Source organism: Lachancea lanzarotensis, scaffold LALA0S12 (genome assembly GCF_000938715.1).
Source record: "Lachancea lanzarotensis genome assembly LALA0, scaffold LALA0S12, whole genome shotgun sequence".
Classification (NCBI taxonomy): Eukaryota; Fungi; Ascomycota; class Saccharomycetes; order Saccharomycetales; family Saccharomycetaceae; genus Lachancea; species Lachancea lanzarotensis.
The window spans coordinates 356,327-372,948 of NW_019212890.1; the positions used below are offsets into that span (position 1 = coordinate 356,327).

Genomic DNA, 16,622 nt, shown 5'->3' on the forward strand with positions numbered 1-16,622 from the left:
GGGAGCATAAGCGATCCAGTGTGTATAGCAAAGCATATTCTAAGCACAATTGAACAATTTTGATTAACACAGATAATAATCGTCGCTGTAAGATGGGGAAACAGCTGCCAGCTGTCGTTCTCAGTTGTTGATAACACAAAGAACAGTAAACAAACTTGAACGAATTAGTTTCACACTTGAACGTATTAGTTTCACACTTGAACGTATTAGTTTCACACTTGAACGTATTAGTTTCACACTCTCAGCTATTAAATAAATATGAAAAAAGGCTGTCGAAATTAGTAGAGAAGAGTTTCACATTGGTGTAACAGCCAGTATATTCACCAGAGGTCAAGAATCGTGAGAGTTCTGAGATTGTAGTTTCGGTAGCGTTCGTGTTAATGAGACAGGTTTAGCTTTGAGAATGTACTAGATATTGATGTACTCGTGTGTGAGTACTCAAGTAGAGTTGAACAATTGGGAGCGTCAGCGATTAATTGCGAAATATAGGACTATAGACATAATTGAACGATCGAAAGCGTCGGCGATCAATTGTGAATAGCAGAGACTATTGGAAGCTTGATTGAACAGTTGAGAGCGTCAGCGATCAATTGTGGATTGTATTTATGGCAATTAGTGTACTTGAACGATTGAGAGCGTAAGCGATCAATCATGAAAAATAGAGAAATGAAAGAATAATGAATTGTACAGAATAGCACAATCGAACAATTGAAAGCAGTAGCGATTAATTTTGAAAAGCAGATAATATTTTAAGCCCAGTCAAGCAATTGAAAGCGCAGCACCGAACAGTGATTAGCGGAGACGACAGTAATCACAATCGTGCATAAATATTAATATAGACAACCCTCAAACTTTACAAGAAAGCTCCCGGTCGCCGCATCGTCAATTGTAGATAAATGTGACAGCAAGATGAGATAAAACCACCGGTTGATACGGTGGAAATTATAATAACAAGATTGAGTGCGAAAAACTCATACACCGCAATGAAGTTTCGGTAGTTAATTTGAAGAGCGCTTCAAAACTGTTGCACAAATGCCATCGATTTTGCACGTTCGGAACAACCATAGCCGTGGTTCAAGTGAGAGCGCTGTTGTTTGCAAACACATGGAACGTCTCCAACGAGGAAAACATTTAAGCTTTTGGGAATGTTTTCCCTCGAATAGTGGTTGAAGGATGTTGATTACAGGACTGAAAACGAACCTGGCGAAACCAGGAATTCCAGACCTGGGGAAGAGTCGATTCGGGTAGACAACGTATTTAGTGAGTATGATACTTGTAAAACCATAAGTGGACTCTCGTTTGGTTCGCGATGCTAACCGACAATATCATTCACATAGCTTCGAGAACAGCTTCCCATGACAAGTAAGCTAGAGGGAACTACGTAATATTCGTCGAAAACCTCGGTCTGTGGAGCGTCAGATTCATGACAAAGTGAGCATGCGCACGTGACCCAATGACAGCGACAGAATTGACGAGATATTCAAAGTATATAGAACTAGTACTGATCTAACAGGAATGACATTGTGTGAACCAAGTAGTACCACTTACATGGCTCCTATAGAAGTCCATTTCCCCCATCTGCATTTGGAATGCTAGGAAACGTTTACATCCGTCAGCGACGGAACATTTCATCCACTCTACAAGCATTCCATTTATGCTGAATACAGCACGGAGGGATAACTCTAACCTCAACGAGACAATAGTTCACATCTTACAAAAACGGATAGAATCACCCAAGATATGAGATGTTGATTGTGAAACGACACTCCAGAGACAGAGTCTCGACACGAGTATAAACAATACTAATTTAAGCAGGATCAAATATGAATAACAAAATATGGGACACTCAGTCAAGCGCTCACTTCTTCGAGGTGCTTCATTCTAATTAGCATTAGACAGACTACAGCACCTGAAGAACTGCTAATCACCTTTGTACGCAAGACTGATCAGCAGTTCTTCTGTTTATCACCGCAGAAGTTTAATAATTTCACAACCAGCACTCCAATCTCTCTGCCGTGCAAACGATTTGCAAAACATGAGCAAGAGTTACCTCTGCCGGCGTTTTTTGCTATCCTCATTTCAATGTCACTTTATTTGAATTATTTATCTCTACTTAACGCATCCTGGCGTAAGGCCGTGTGTTTCCCATGTACGGAATCCATCTGACTAGCTTAAACCGATCGCTAAATATAAACCGCTAGAGAATTCAATCTGTTCGGCAAGAGTGACCCAAGGATTTTCCTCGTACGTAGTGTATAGCGTTGAATTCTCAGGAATGATGTACGTGTTGCCTGCAGTGTCCTTGATTGTGACATAATCGTGCTCCGCCCAAATGATTGCATTAGGGTAAAGTCCCACGAATTCTTCCACAGTGACACTAGTGTCGTAGGGACCAACGCTGTCAGCTGCAACCAACGACAGGAAGGTGGATAGAAGAACTTTGGCGAATTTCATTTTCGGTTACGAGAGGGTTTTTGGTCTTTATTACAATAGCGGTTGTTTGATGAATAAAAATAAGAAGAAGTGGTATAAATTCGTCGAAATGCTGAAGATACGGCTCTCTTTTTATACCTTTTGGTTTTGGAATCGAAACCTCACTGGTGCACCCTACATTCCACCAAGTTGTCAATTCTACACATTTGCAATTGTCAAGTGTAAAACAGGGTCCTTCGAGCTCACAGCAAGGAGATAAGCACATAGTACAGCTGCATTATGCATTGACTGGGTGTCTGCCATTCTATCTACTGTTCCTTGTAGACGATCCAGCTTGGGGCCTGGTCAGCCTGGTCATTAAATTCGGCACGGCTTACTATTGACGATGGTCTCGAGTAGTAACGGTCAAGATGATTTTCGCAACGCATGCACGAAAAAACCAAGATCCATTAAAGGCAGGGGAATTTGCATGAAGAAATGTCTGCGGGAATGTGCTGATAGCTGACTCAGGGTGCACGCAAGGGTTCGGCTGGAGACCCTGTATGCAGCATCCCGAACATCGGATTTAGGATAAGCATTCCATGATGCAGGTTACCCAGGAGGTTGGACTTTATTTACCACATTGAGAACAAATTTGGATCACATTAAGGCAATAATCCGGCTATTGTGTGCTGGGCTGGCGTGAGAAAGTGTAGAAGAGAAGGCCAAGAGCGGGCCAAAAAACCTCTCACAGAGCTGTGGCTTGTCCTTGATACGGGTATGTGAGAGTTATACGACCCATAATCGTGGCAGTGTATCTTGGGCACGAAATGCAAATGACCTCATGTTCGTATTGAAGAGCTCAGATGAGAAAGAAGACATCTGTATCACCCGCTCAAGATCTTAACCTCGATGACTGACTTTCCTCATGTGATCGAGATGTTCAATAATATTGGCTAAAAACAGGTATTTCCAGCGTGGGTAAATACGAGAAGTGACTACTACCAACCCAACAGCTGTAAGTGGAATTAACTTGTAACTTAGCAACAAGGAGCAGTCTGTTTCTAGTGTTAAATTTTCACCGCAAGGCGATGGGAAGTAGAAAAACGGAACCTGCTCATATGTCGATCACACCACCGAATTATATTCAGCAACGAGATGAAATGAGCCTTCTATTGGGCTATTGAACCTTGAAACCAAAGACCTGCGGTTTAAATATTCATTTTACCTCCAACATTGGGTTAGAACTGAGTTAGCAGCGTTTGAAGTGTAAAAAATCGCATCACAACTTGACTGACGTCGCACCACGTGACCTACTACTACGTCAGCGACAGATTTGATATAGCTTCGCTACAGCCTTTGGACTTAGTTCATCGACATCTATCAATGATTTTCTAACGTTCGTGCTTATTATTTCTGTACATTCTCGTCAGATACTCTTCTTACGCTCAGTGACAGTATTGTAAGGTGTGTGTTCGTTCACGTGACAGCGACAGAATTTAACAAAAATAACCAAGAAAACCTGGACACGTACGAGTTACTGATCCTTTTACCAGCCATGGTGCCAATACTAGCGAGTGGCATCCCAACCCTATTGATACTACGATACTCCTATATTTTCCATTTTCACCAAAACCACGTGAAACCTCTCATTCCCATTGATGGTGAAATGAATCTCAAAGATGTATAATAGACCATGCTCTCTGTAAACAGCTTGAGGAAAGATACATCCACTGTCTTTACAACGAAGAATGGTACCTCAATTTTAAGGTAATAAATCACTAATTGTGCAAAACTATTACCATACCACGACAGTTCAGGGACTCAATCGAAAACCCGCAAAGGGTATAAACGATTACAAACACATTAATAGAATTTTTGTCCCGTCCAAAATACAACTGTAGAAATCTAATAAAAAGCCTCTCTGAGCAAAACTTCCATATATCCAGAAACGAATCAGCTTTATTCAGCTGCTAGTGAAAAGGTAGCATTAGCCCATCTGCCACTCCGTCAAGTATATGTACGTCTTTTGTTCACTCCTTTTCAAAAATCGGGCGTGTGGTCTAGTGGTATGATTCTCGCTTTGGGCGAAGTTCGAGCCTTAACTCGGACTCCATTAACCACAAGCATGCGAGAGGCCCTGGGTTCAATTCCCAGCTCGCCCCATTATATTTTTGCTAATTAATGCCATTTATTTATTATTCATTCGGCGACTGAACAAAAATTGAGAGATAAGGAGGGACAGTCTCACAAGAAAAGCTCGGTATTGTGGTATGCCAAATTCATATTCAGCTTCCACTGCAGATACACCATTATTCATGCTAACTAAACAGAAACTTAACGTTTGAGCAAAAATCACTGTGTACGTAGTTTATGTGGATTCTGTGTCACATATTTGGCAAGATATCTTCACTTACTTCACTGGTAGTACTTTATAGTTCCCGATTTCACATTTCTCCCCGTGAAGACTCAATTGGAACATCACTCGCAGTAATGGCCGTATAATGAGTCCAGAATCAACCGTCCAATTCCAAAACTCCCAATATGGACAAGTTTGGGTTCACCATGGTCGCACTGTGGAATGGAGATGGGATCAGAAAAGCTTAAGAAGTTTTGAATTTGGCAATGAAATTGTACTCAGAGCCGGATTTGTGGATTTTGAAACCGCTCAACAGTGCTTGGTGATTGTCCTTGAAGATCGCGCTCAAGTTCATTATGTTTCAAAAGGCGATTCAAGTACGGTGAGTTTTCCCTTTACTGTTTCTAAAGCATTTTTTTATCCAACTGGCGTGGTGCTAGAGCGTCAAGTAAACGAAGATTTGCTCAGACGTGGTTCTTCTGTCAAAAACCGTTTTATAACACTTTCAAACCCTTTGAATACTTTGGGTTCTGTGTTGCTCTCATCTTACTCGCCCGATGTACAAATCGGTCAAACTATTTTGCATTTTCCGTCAGAGTGGGACCATCACATTGCTGTTTTGTACGATGCAAACTCTCAGGTGCTATCTTTCCATAACGTAAAGATGCTGTCTCAACAGAACCGCACATCTACAAAAAATCGGGACGACAACGATTCTAATGTATCTTGCAATAAGTCGTATGCGTCTCTCATCAACGATTTGAACCCTGCAGGCGGGAAAAGGGCATTTTCTGGAGAACGATTAGATGCCCCAATCTCATCTTCATCGTCTTCGGGACCCTTCAATAACATTTTGCATTCAGCCAATTCTTTGTCCACCGAACTGACGAATAATCTTCGCAAAATCTCTATTATAAACAGAAGATCGGTCTCCGCAACGTTGGGAGCTGACCAGGAACAGCCGCAACAAATACAGCCGCAGCAAATACAGCCGCAACAACAACAACCACAGCAACAACAGCAAGGTTCCGCGATCTCTAACCATTTGAGCGTTGAATCAAGCAAAAGGAGCACATCTGCAACTCTGGACCGAATGGGTTCAGGGACTGTACTTGACATAACACCCTCTCACGCCTCGCAAATTTCTCAAGAACTCTTCGATCATGCCAACTTGACAAAAGACATTGTACTTACAAGGATAACCCAAACGAGTGTTCCAGTCGGTCTGGGTGGTGGAGTTACAGTCTTAAGCTCCAAATACGACAACAAAGAAGCAATCATTTTGCAGAATTCTGGAAGCTCATGGTGCAAAATCTGGGTCTTTGATCATAACAAAACTTTTACAGAAAACGCTAGGTTTAAATCATTCAGTAACACGCCGGTGGCACTGACTCAAACGATCGATACTAAATGGGATCAGATATGTTCTTTTTGCCCCTATGATAGTACGCTTCTCGAAGGGTTTTTAGTACTTCTCAACGGCACAACACATGAAGTCTCCCTTTTCAACCCATTCTTGAACATCGCGTCCATTCAATTCCTTCTGGGGCCGTCGAAATTTGGTAAAATCCAACTTCACTACGCCCGCGATAATTCTGTGTTCACGAACAAAACTTATCCTTTGCTTCAGTTTAGGTTTGAGCCTGTTTCTACTGCTGTATGTCACTATTTTGAGGCCCTAAAATATCTTTGCGATGGTTACACATATGCCTATCTGCTTCTTCTGTGGCAAGCAGCTCGAAATAGCTTCCATGGCGCTCAACGCGAAGACTTGGATTTTGAGGCACTGAAATCAGTTTTGCTGAGCTTCATGAAGGTTAAGAGTTGTTCTAGAAGTTACGAATCTACATTAAACTCTATCCAAGACTCTCCAGTGTTCAATTCGACATACGATCCCAGCAGGTTTTTGCCAAGAATTGTGATGGGTTTACATTTGCTAAGAGAAGAGTATAAACTGAATTTGTTACAGACCCAAAATGTAAAGCAACTCGGTAAGCTTTTACGTCTGCTCGTCGAATTAATGCACTGGCCCGAAGTGTGGCACGAGTTTTACGGATCGCTTGACCCCAAGGATGACAAGCTTTTGACAGTATCGGCAAGCCAAAAATTTGCACACCCATTGGATGAGCCGCCGTCCATACTAAAATCTCTCTACAGTGCTGCTGACGGCAATAGTATTTCCGTTGTACCATTCATAACTTTCACGCGTTTGCTGGATGATGGGTCCTTGGTGGACCACATTGTAACTCCTCGTACACACAAGATTTTGCAGTTGTTCGAAAGTTTCAATAGCGGGACATATGCTGGGTTAGATATCCTAGACGTCATGAGTTCTTTGGGAATCAACAAAAATGAATTAGAAACGTATCCGTTGGGAATCTTCGCACCACTCAAACGCGCTTTGAGATCTATGAAAAACAACATAAGTGATGTCAGCGCTTCGATTGATTTCACATTGGTAAACCGCCTCGATTTGCAACAAAATGGTTCATTGTTGGGAGTTAAAACAGCTGGAGGTTCTCAAACAAGGGAGCAACCTAGCTCGCTATCAGCTGGTAAAAATTTCGAGCATACTTATGGTCGTAGCAAATCGATCAAAATCATGGTAAAAGATATTCTGAACTCAACCCACCAGCATTTCGATGAAAAATTGTCAACACTAGATAATGCCGAAGAAATGGGGGACGGCCGAAGTTTGAAGCAAAACGCTTCTTCGATTTTTTCGGAGGATAGGAGATTTTTCGATGTTGTGGAGCTTTTATTGCACAGTATTCCGCACAAAGTTCAAATGCATGTTGTGGAAAGTAGTTACACGCGCAACCTAAAGAAGAAAAGAGTCTATTCGCAAATAACTGCCTTGCGAACCTTTGCATCGGCCTTTGGTTGGGGAGCGGTTGCATTTTCAACCGAAAGGCCCTTGACCACTCAAAAGTGGCCGCGGGCAAAGCTTAATCTTCATTGCACTTTTCCTGATAAAACCACGGTCACTGTGGATTCTAAAACGTGTGATCCAGTTCTTTATGCTTGGGGAGAGTTTCATGCTGGTGTGAGCTCAGGCCTTAGGATCTCTCCCAAGTCGGTCGGAATCACCGGAAGTTGGATAACGTTTGCCAAACCCATGGAGCTCGATGCTCAACATGGTGGATTTTTGCTCGGTTTGGGCTTGAATGGCCATCTGAAAAGTCTAGAAGAGTGGCATGTTTACAATTATCTCAGTCCAAAGCAAACTCATACCAGCATAGGCCTCCTGCTTGGCATGAGCGCTAGTTTGAGAGGAACAATGGATCTCAAGTTGACTAAGGTACTTAGTGTGCATATTGTTGCTCTGCTTCCGCAAGGTTCAAGTGATCTCAACGTGAATTATAGAGTTCAGACGGCTGGTTTGGTTGGCGTCGGTTTACTCTACCAATCTTCTCAGCATAGGAGAATGAGTGAAATGCTCTTTTCACAACTCACATCATTTGTGAGTATCAATGAAGAGGCAGTCCCAAATGAAGGGTATAGACTTGCGGCCGGAATCTCTCTCGGTCTTGTAAATCTTGGTGCCGGCGCCAAAAGCCCTAAATCTTTAGTGACTAGACTTTGGCACGGCGAGGAAAGTCACACCGACGAAGACAATGAAGAAGACGTCGACTTCAATCCTAATGAGGGTTTATTAGACCCAAAGATTGTATCTGGATTGCTAAGCATCGTCAGCGGAGCTCATGATACTGAGGAAAGCTGGATGCCTGCAAATTCCCAAATGGGAAGCATTTTAGCCCTTATGCTAATCTTCCTAAAAACTAATGACCAGACTGTTGCTGGGCGTTTAGCACCTCGCTTGGATGATATAAATTCTAAGAGCCGACCTTACATGCGTCCAGAAATTTTCATGTATCGAGAATGGGCCTGCCATATGATCTTATGGGATCGGATTGATGGGAGTTTTAGCTGGCTTTTCGAAGGTCTGGATCTTGATGTCTCATTGTCGTTAGATACCGATTCTTTGCCTCAACTTTACTGCATAGCTGGGAGGGTTCTGGCCATTGGTCTGAAATTCGCGTCTATGGGAGACTTAGCAGTCCGTGATCATCTCCTATTTTTGATCGATAAGTTGCTGCCACTGTATCAGTGCTCCCTTGACGCCCGATTAGACTTTCAATTGAGTATAAAAGCTCTTAATGTTTTGTCCGGCGTGCTGTTGATGGCTGTCAGTATGGTTATGAGCGGCACAGGTGACCTTTCAGTGTTGAGAAGGGTAAAGTACTTGCACGAGACCATTAGCGGTAAACATTCGGATTTGTTCCAGACCACCTTTCGAGTGCCTCCGTCCAAACCTTCCACGGGGGACGATGCAATGTCTGTTGATTCCACACGGGAGCGCAGTCGGAGTCGAGAAGAAGACCTTGGAAACTTGACTGTTGAGAATGACGATTTAGAGGAAGCTGGGGCTGATCAGAGCAACTCCGAAACAATGGAGGACACGGAGGCAGGGACAACTGATGAAAGCAAACAACATTGGAAAGACGAGGAAAATCATTTCGGAAAGTATATGGTGACAAGCTTGAGTCTTGGCTTCCTTTTCCTCGGCTCAGGGCAATATGCATTCAAGACTTCTAGCTTGGAAAGTTTGGCATATCTCATAATATCTATTCTACCGACTTACATGGATCCATACTATTTGCAGGAGACAAGGCATTTCTGGAGTATGGCGGTCGAATACAGAAGTCTAATAATCAAAAACTCAAAAACTGGAGAAAACCTCAACAAGGTGCCCATTGAGGTGAATCTCAAAGTGCCGAAAAATACCACAGGCCCGCAGACAATCCACCTGCTTTCACCGTGTCTTTTACCTGACCTAAGAAAAATTGCATCCATCAAAATCTCCTCACCAGATTATTATCCCGTTTCCGTGCATTTCAAAAAAGATGAGGACTGCACCAATTTTTACCACAATGGATGTGTCCTTTTCGTCCCTCCTCAAAATGATTCTGACGACGAACGAGAACTTGGCGACTATTCTAAAAGTAGAGATGTTGAAGTGAAGAACTTGATTAAAAAAAGAGCCTCTAAGCTTTTGGGGGATCCTTCCCTGAAAAATACAAACCAGAATGTACCTCAGCTCTTCAAGAATTTGGGTCTTACAAATGAAGTAGGATTGGAATTTGGAGTCGAAATTTCCAAAGCTAGCAAATCTACTGACCCTTACAAAGACGAAAATCTGTTGATGGCATGCCACGATAGAGGGAGGAATTACCAGCTAGAATTGTGGAGGCGGCATTATGGAATGTAGCCCGTGTGCAAGTTTTCTTATTTTATATCCTAAGCAAGCTTGACTATTTTCTTCTATAGGATTCTTTCTGAGTTGAAGATCCCGTCTATTTGGTCTCACCAAGAGATTGACCCATTTTAACCGTTTGCCCGACATCGATGTTAAACTCAAAGTCGTTGGGTGCTTCAAAACATAGTACGACGGTACTACCCAACATGAAACCGCCCATCTCTTCACCTTTGACTAAGGGAACACCGCCCAAGATAGAACTGGTGTTTTCATACGTAGCCTCGAAGCATGTGTGGGGTTTTATTTTCTCCTTGCGCCTACTATTGGTGACCAGCTCCTTATCAAAGTTCAACTTGATAGATCCAACATTTGTTGCACCCACTGGAGTCATGCTAAAGAATCCATGTTTCCAGTGACCCAATAGCGCTACACGTTCGTTCAACACGAATAAGTTTGGAAAGTTGCGTTGAAAGTAGGGAGCAACAGAGAATAGTTCTCCCGGGAAATGACGACGCAATTTGCAAACCCAATTGACTGGGGAATGGTAATGATGGTAATCGCCTGGGGCCAAATATATGACGGCAAAGCACAGTTTGGTATTTTTGGGTTGCGTGCTTTTTATTTTGTCCATGTAATGTGTAGAAAGCTGGCTCAGAAGCTTCATGGTCTTGGGCCTTGAAGGAGCGGCTTCCGGTAAAGACGAGTCACCTTCGTTTTTGTACTCTATCTTTTGTAAATGTGGATTGTTCTCGCCTGGCGTTTCGCCAATCATGTCGTTGAGGGTGTAGGGAATATTATTTATACGCGCGAATTCGATGTGGTCGTCATCCGAATTGTTTTCGGAGCTGTTGTGAAGACTATCCATTGATTTACTACGACTCATTTGCGGATGTGCGTGTGTGCCGAGAAACTCACGGACAGAATATGTCATGCCTTTCACTTGTTGGATATCTCCGGTCTGAGCGTCAATGATTCCCAGCTGCAAAACTCGTCCGTCACTGGGACAGACAACGACGTCATCGCCAGGAGCAATTGGGCGTGTTTCGGGTCTTATTTCTCGATAAAAGAACTCTGAGAGATTCTGATAATGCTCCAAGACCGGATCCTCCATTTCGTCCAAGTTCGCACCGAAAACAGATGCGTACAGTTTGAAACTCAAAGGCCGTAGCCATACAGGCAATGTGAAAGAGTTGACCTGGCCCCAAAGCCGGGACATGGCATTCAACGGAAGCGTCGAGTACCAGAAAAAAAGCCAGTTGTTGTTGAAGATCTTGATGCGTGGACGGGACCGATTTTCGTATTTTTCATCGTCGTACTCGTCTGTGCCCTCTTGTACGACCTTGTCCTCGCCGTCCCAGCCTTCTGCGTAGTTGAACAAAATGCTTCCCAACACCAATGTCACTCCGGTCATAACCACTAATTTCACCACAACCTGTTTATTGTATCCTGAAAATTGCATCAAAGACGTTCTAGAGCTGTAAAACCGATGATTCCACAAGTTCGCAGTACGTTTTTTTATTCTCATTCTAGCCACTCCACCAAACCGATGCATGTTGAGCCGACCTTTCATCATGCCAACACCGCCGTTTTTCAAAACTCCCAACCGTAACATCCCGGTATCGAATTAATTCCAAATTATTCTAGAGCTAAATTCTAGTATTCTTGCAGTTGATGAACTTTTCCCAGCACCGAAACGATCAGGTTCTACCCTTAAAGGATGAGTTGTTCAAACTTGTTCTGTTTGTCGTGTTAAAAAGTACATCATCGGACACTGGAATTTTTCACTATTTAATATGATCAACAAACCTAGCTACATGTGAAAGTAAGTGACGTCGCGAAAAGTTGTAACCTGAGATGACAGATAGAATGGGGTTAACCTGAGATGAAGTACTTAAATAAATTATTGTTGTTTAAAAGGGCTATCTTTTGGTGTAATTTGGATGCCAGAACGTGAGTGAGCGTCTCGTTCTTGCTGGTAAAGTCATTGCGAGCTTTTTTTTTGGAACGACAGGATAATCGCGCGAGAAATGAAGGGTAGCTAGCTCGGAAAAACGATAGTTGGCATCGAGAAGCGCTGGAAATATAGTGCAGGATTGACTGATCTGATGCAAAGTTTGATATTTCGGAGATCGTGGTCACTTTGTACTATTCTGTCATATTTTGCAAAAGTTTGGTAAAGAGTCGTAATAGAGATACCGGAATGAGATTAATAGACCGCCAGCTATGCAATAGTGGGCTAGACCCTTTGAAAGATAGACTGGGGAGCTTCTGGCCCGCTAGAAACTGGTGACTTTTTGATTTTCGCGCGACGGGCTGGGAAAAATGTGATCTCACATTCTTCAAGCCGTGTCCATGAAGCAGAGTGAATTTTGACGCACGGCAGATTTCAATGTACTTTCGCAAATGGTTTGGTTGTGGCCAGTGACTATTGAATGGAAGAAGTGGGGATGCTCCAGATCGGCCTTACCTTGTCCTGCACGGCTTAATCACTTTGTCCGAAACTGACGCTAGTTGTTATTTATAATTTACGATGCGATGAGCTCGAGCATTTCAAACTATCCATCCTTCGCTCATGGCAACTTGTACCCTCAAATGCTGATCTACGTCAGCGAGAATGTTGGCAGTGGAGCAGAACTACTAGTGCAGACGCTGGAAACAATATATCACTTCGAAAGGATACCCACAGATATCACAATTAATGATGATCATACCGCTTACATTGTAGATTATGCGACCGCCAATTACACGAAGAATCTGGTGTTCCAAGGTATTTTAGGTCTCGAACAGCTTCAAATGCTGGAGAAACGACCCTTTTTCATGCATATGACCATAGAGGCGGCTTTACGAGTTAGATTACAGGTATGGTGCGATAACTACAATGACGGTCAAAAAGATACCGAAAAGTTTCTACAACACACAGAAGGAATCCTTGAGCGGTATCCAGATTTACCAATGGTATTTGGCCGAGCAGATGTGAAAATATACGTAAGAATTCAGGAGAAACTAAAACTTGATGTTTTAGCGAAAGAGCTGGACCGACCTTTGAAAAGTGCTTGTCAAGGACGCGATGTAACGAGTCCTTTTGCACACACGACACCCTTCAGGCCGGATTGGGATACGTACTTTATGAAGTTAGCAACTCTAGCAGCATCGCGCTCGAATTGCATGAAAAGACGGGTTGGATGTGTTATCGTCCGTGATTACAGAGTGATAGCGACAGGTTACAACGGTACACCGCGCCATCTGAAGAATTGTCATGATGGAGGTTGTGCTCGCTGTAATAGTGGCGAACATTCTCAGCTCAGTAGTTGTTTGTGTCTTCACGCCGAAGAGAACGCTTTGCTAGAAGCTGGTCGCGATCGCGTAGGCTTAAATGCAATTTTGTATTGTGATACATGTCCTTGCTTGACATGTTCTGTTAAAATCGTACAAACCGGCATTCGCGAAGTTGTTTATTCTCAGAGTTACCGAATGGATGAAGCTAGTTTCAAGATTCTGCAAGAGGGAGGGGTGTTGGTACGGCAATTCAGTTTCAAGGAAGTACCACACTATAGTGTGTTGTGAATAGGTTCGGACAGGTCTCAATTAAGACCTTTTACAGCTTTTACTATACTATCGAGGATAGCACGTAGTAAACATGAAAACATTCGTGAACTTACCTCTCGCCAGTAGTCTGATCGAGAACGAGAATAACTCGACCTTCTCTGACCACTTCAATCATGACAGTTTGAAAGATCTGAGCAGCCGACATTCAAAGAGACAAATAGAAACATTCGAACCTGTTTGAAGCTTAAAACTTTAAAAACCATAATTTATCTGCATAACCTAAGCTCGACTCTCCGAAACACCTTTTTTTTTTTAACATCAAACTTCTAACCTCCTTTCTAATGAATGTAACACCTTTTGGTGATCTTTAGAGTAACTTATCCAACCGTTTAACTTTTGCAAAAGCACTTGCTTGCTTAAAAGTGCAAAGTTCGTGAGTTTTTGCATATTTCAACCAGTTGGATTACTCGGCAGACCCGCTTCGACTTTCACAGACGGATCCACATTTTCCACTAGGTTCTGCTTCTGAGAAGATTTTTGGACATCTTCTAGACTCAGTAACGTGTTGCCATTAATAATTAAAGGCAGGTTGTTGATGGTCCCAGTAGCCTGATCTGGTAAGGGACCCTTTGTGCCACTACTTTCGGGATCTGTCTGGTCTAGTACTTGATTCTGTTGGTACCCATCTGCCTCAGAGCCAGCAGCCATTGAAGAGCGTCGCGTATATTCGTACTCAGAGTTGTCTCCCTCTGGGTTCTCGAGTCTCCTCCTTTCCTCTTCTTCGCGCACTGGATTACCACCTCCGCGTTGAACGTAGTGAGTCTGTAATAAGACTTGCTCTATGTGACTGCAAAGCGTCAGCGATGATTTCATATCATCTTGCAAAAGAGCTTGTTTGAGCATTCCCACTAAAGATGAGTTGATATTTGTCTTGGATATTCCACATAATTTGTCCATGCACTGGCCCAAGTCATCGTACTCTGTCTCGTAGAATTTCAGATCGGCTTCAACTTTTTTAATGTACTGCTTCTTACGCTTCCGAAATTTTGATGCTGCGACTCTGTTTCTTTCCAAAAACTCTCTGCGTTTGCGATCTTGCTCATTCTTTGGTCTAGAGAAAGAAGTGTCTATTACAGCTTTGGGCAGATTAGCCTTGCTTTTTCCCTTGTACCTTTTAGTGGGGGGCTCATTGCTGTAAGGAGAATCCTTTGAACTTAAAACTTTGGACTCACCTGGAACCGCTGTATGTCCAGTAGAAGGAACTCTTGTCATATCTGAGCTTGATTGAGAGTCCGCAGATCCACGACCAGATTTAACAGATGCCATCGCCTTTTTGTTATTGGCTGTAGGTATTACGCCAAGGGAATTCGAAGATGTTGATGAGTTCGAGTGTACAGCGGTAGAATTGCCAGACAGCTGAGCAGAAAGCGGCCCCCACTGAGCAGATTGCATACCTAATTTTGGCGAGAATCGTTGCGTTTGAGACTGAGGCTGCTGTTGCTGTGGAATCTGATGCTGCAAGGGTAGACCTAAAAGCGAAGAGAGACCTGGAGTGATCTGTTCAGCTGGTAGAGATAACGGTGGCATGATGTTGGCTGGAGATTGAAGGGACGGTGATGGGCGAGGCGGCGGTTTCCCTTGGTGCTGTACATGATTATTGGGATGACCTTGCAGCTGTGAGTGTGAAGGATCTGTTGCCGGAACATTTCCTGGAGTCAAGCATGGGCGCATGCCAGTGGAGTTGGGTGTAAATCCCGTCTTCGAAAGATTCAGAAAGAAACTGGGCGTTGTAGTGCCTGGAGGCATGACGTTCTGTGAGAGCGGGGTGAAATGTGAATTTTGAGCTGGCGGTAACTGGTAATGCGGATGGGGATGGTTGGAATGTACCGTAGAGGAGCCTGGCGATCTTGTGTGCTGCTGGACAATCATCGACGACGAAGAGCGCGCAGGATCGGTTAACAACAGCGGCGGAAGCCTTGTGGAGTATTCATCTGGTTTGCCATGCTCCATGTGCGGCTCCAGTTTGTATGATGTGGGGTTGTTGGAATTTGCAGCAGCCGAGTGGTCAAAAGAATGCCCGTGAGAAGTAACATTGGAATGTGCTGGCATACCTGACGGTTGCGCTGGCTGGGGATACTCCAAAGTGGTTTTGTGAGCCGGAAAAGCGTTCAGCACACCTGTATTCATTGATCCGGCCAGATGTTGCCCGTCAGTTTGATGAGCACTAGCGTGTTCTGCGTCGGGAGCTTTTAATGTATGGGCCTTTTTCGTGGTCGCAAAGCTCTGTTCAAACGGGTTTGGCTCGAGATCAAACGACGAAACAACATTTGCTGAATCGCCAACGTTGTTTGAGGCATCAGAGTGTCCTCGAGATTGGCCAGTCATTGATATTTTCTATCGGACAGAAACTGGACGAGCCAAAAGCAAAAAAAAAACTCCGCTCGAATAGACGACCTACTAGTATGAAACTGCAGCCGAACTCAACACAGTTCTCGCACACGATCCCGTTTCCAAGATCGGCGGCTAGCGGTTTCTTGCTTCACACGCTTTCACTCTTGTCTGCGTCTATCCTGTTCAAATGTACCAGTATCGTAAAATGGTCGAAACTTGACCAAAAAAGCCGGGGGAAAAGAGATTTAAAGAAACTTGATATGTTTCTAAAGGATAATAAGTTGAAACCTAGTCAGAGATCTATACACTCGTCGGTACAACACTATTCTTTTGGTCTATTTTTGAAAGCGTTCAGATATTACTTATAATCTACCCGTTCTTTACTTTTTCACTAATATAATATGGATCGCCAAGGTCAGATCTGCTTTCTCGACAAACAACAAAAATCACACGATTTTTCAGAGACTAGGAGAGTTTGAATAGGGTGTTTGAATAATGCATCGTAAGCAGTGAAATTTGGGGGTATTTGTGCTTTTTCCGCGAATCGATTTGATCCAGTTCTCGCCCATTAATAATTGATATTTGGTTTTAGGTATTTCGTGGACTTTGTTGGGATTTTATGGTTGATGAAGGAGGAGACATATCTCAGGGTTT

General features: G+C 43.3%; 4 protein-coding genes and 1 non-coding gene across 5 annotated transcripts; 3 read left to right on the forward strand and 2 right to left on the reverse strand.

Annotated features, from left to right (window-relative positions):
* The first annotated feature begins 4,464 nt into the window (after nucleotides 1-4,464).
* On the forward strand, nucleotides 4,465-4,577 carry LALA0_S12e03906r. The gene is made up of 2 exons: nucleotides 4,465-4,501; nucleotides 4,541-4,577. It is a non-coding gene; the product is annotated as a tRNA-Pro (tRNA).
* Nucleotides 4,578-4,916: 339 nt separating this feature from the next.
* Nucleotides 4,917-10,043, forward strand: APC1 (LALA0S12e03928g1_1; the record flags this gene model as incomplete). The annotated part of the gene is made up of 1 exon (XM_022775078.1): nucleotides 4,917-10,043. One exon carries the CDS (start codon nucleotides 4,917-4,919, stop codon nucleotides 10,041-10,043), a length of 5,127 nt encoding a protein of 1,708 aa, XP_022630862.1.
* Nucleotides 10,044-10,128: 85 nt separating this feature from the next.
* PSD1 (LALA0S12e03950g1_1) lies at nucleotides 10,129-11,643 on the reverse strand (the record flags this gene model as incomplete). Its single annotated transcript, XM_022775079.1, has 1 exon — nucleotides 10,129-11,643. The coding sequence occupies one exon, from the start codon at nucleotides 11,641-11,643 to the stop codon at nucleotides 10,129-10,131; it is 1,515 nt and encodes a 504-aa protein (XP_022630863.1).
* A 980-nt stretch (nucleotides 11,644-12,623) lies between these two features.
* On the forward strand, nucleotides 12,624-13,595 carry DCD1 (LALA0S12e03972g1_1; the record flags this gene model as incomplete). Its single annotated transcript, XM_022775080.1, has 1 exon — nucleotides 12,624-13,595. The coding sequence occupies one exon, from the start codon at nucleotides 12,624-12,626 to the stop codon at nucleotides 13,593-13,595; it is 972 nt and encodes a 323-aa protein (XP_022630864.1).
* A 432-nt stretch (nucleotides 13,596-14,027) lies between these two features.
* On the reverse strand, nucleotides 14,028-15,962 carry SKO1 (LALA0S12e03994g1_1; the record flags this gene model as incomplete). The annotated part of the gene is made up of 1 exon (XM_022775081.1): nucleotides 14,028-15,962. One exon carries the CDS (start codon nucleotides 15,960-15,962, stop codon nucleotides 14,028-14,030), a length of 1,935 nt encoding a protein of 644 aa, XP_022630865.1.
* Nucleotides 15,963-16,622: the final 660 nt, after the last annotated feature.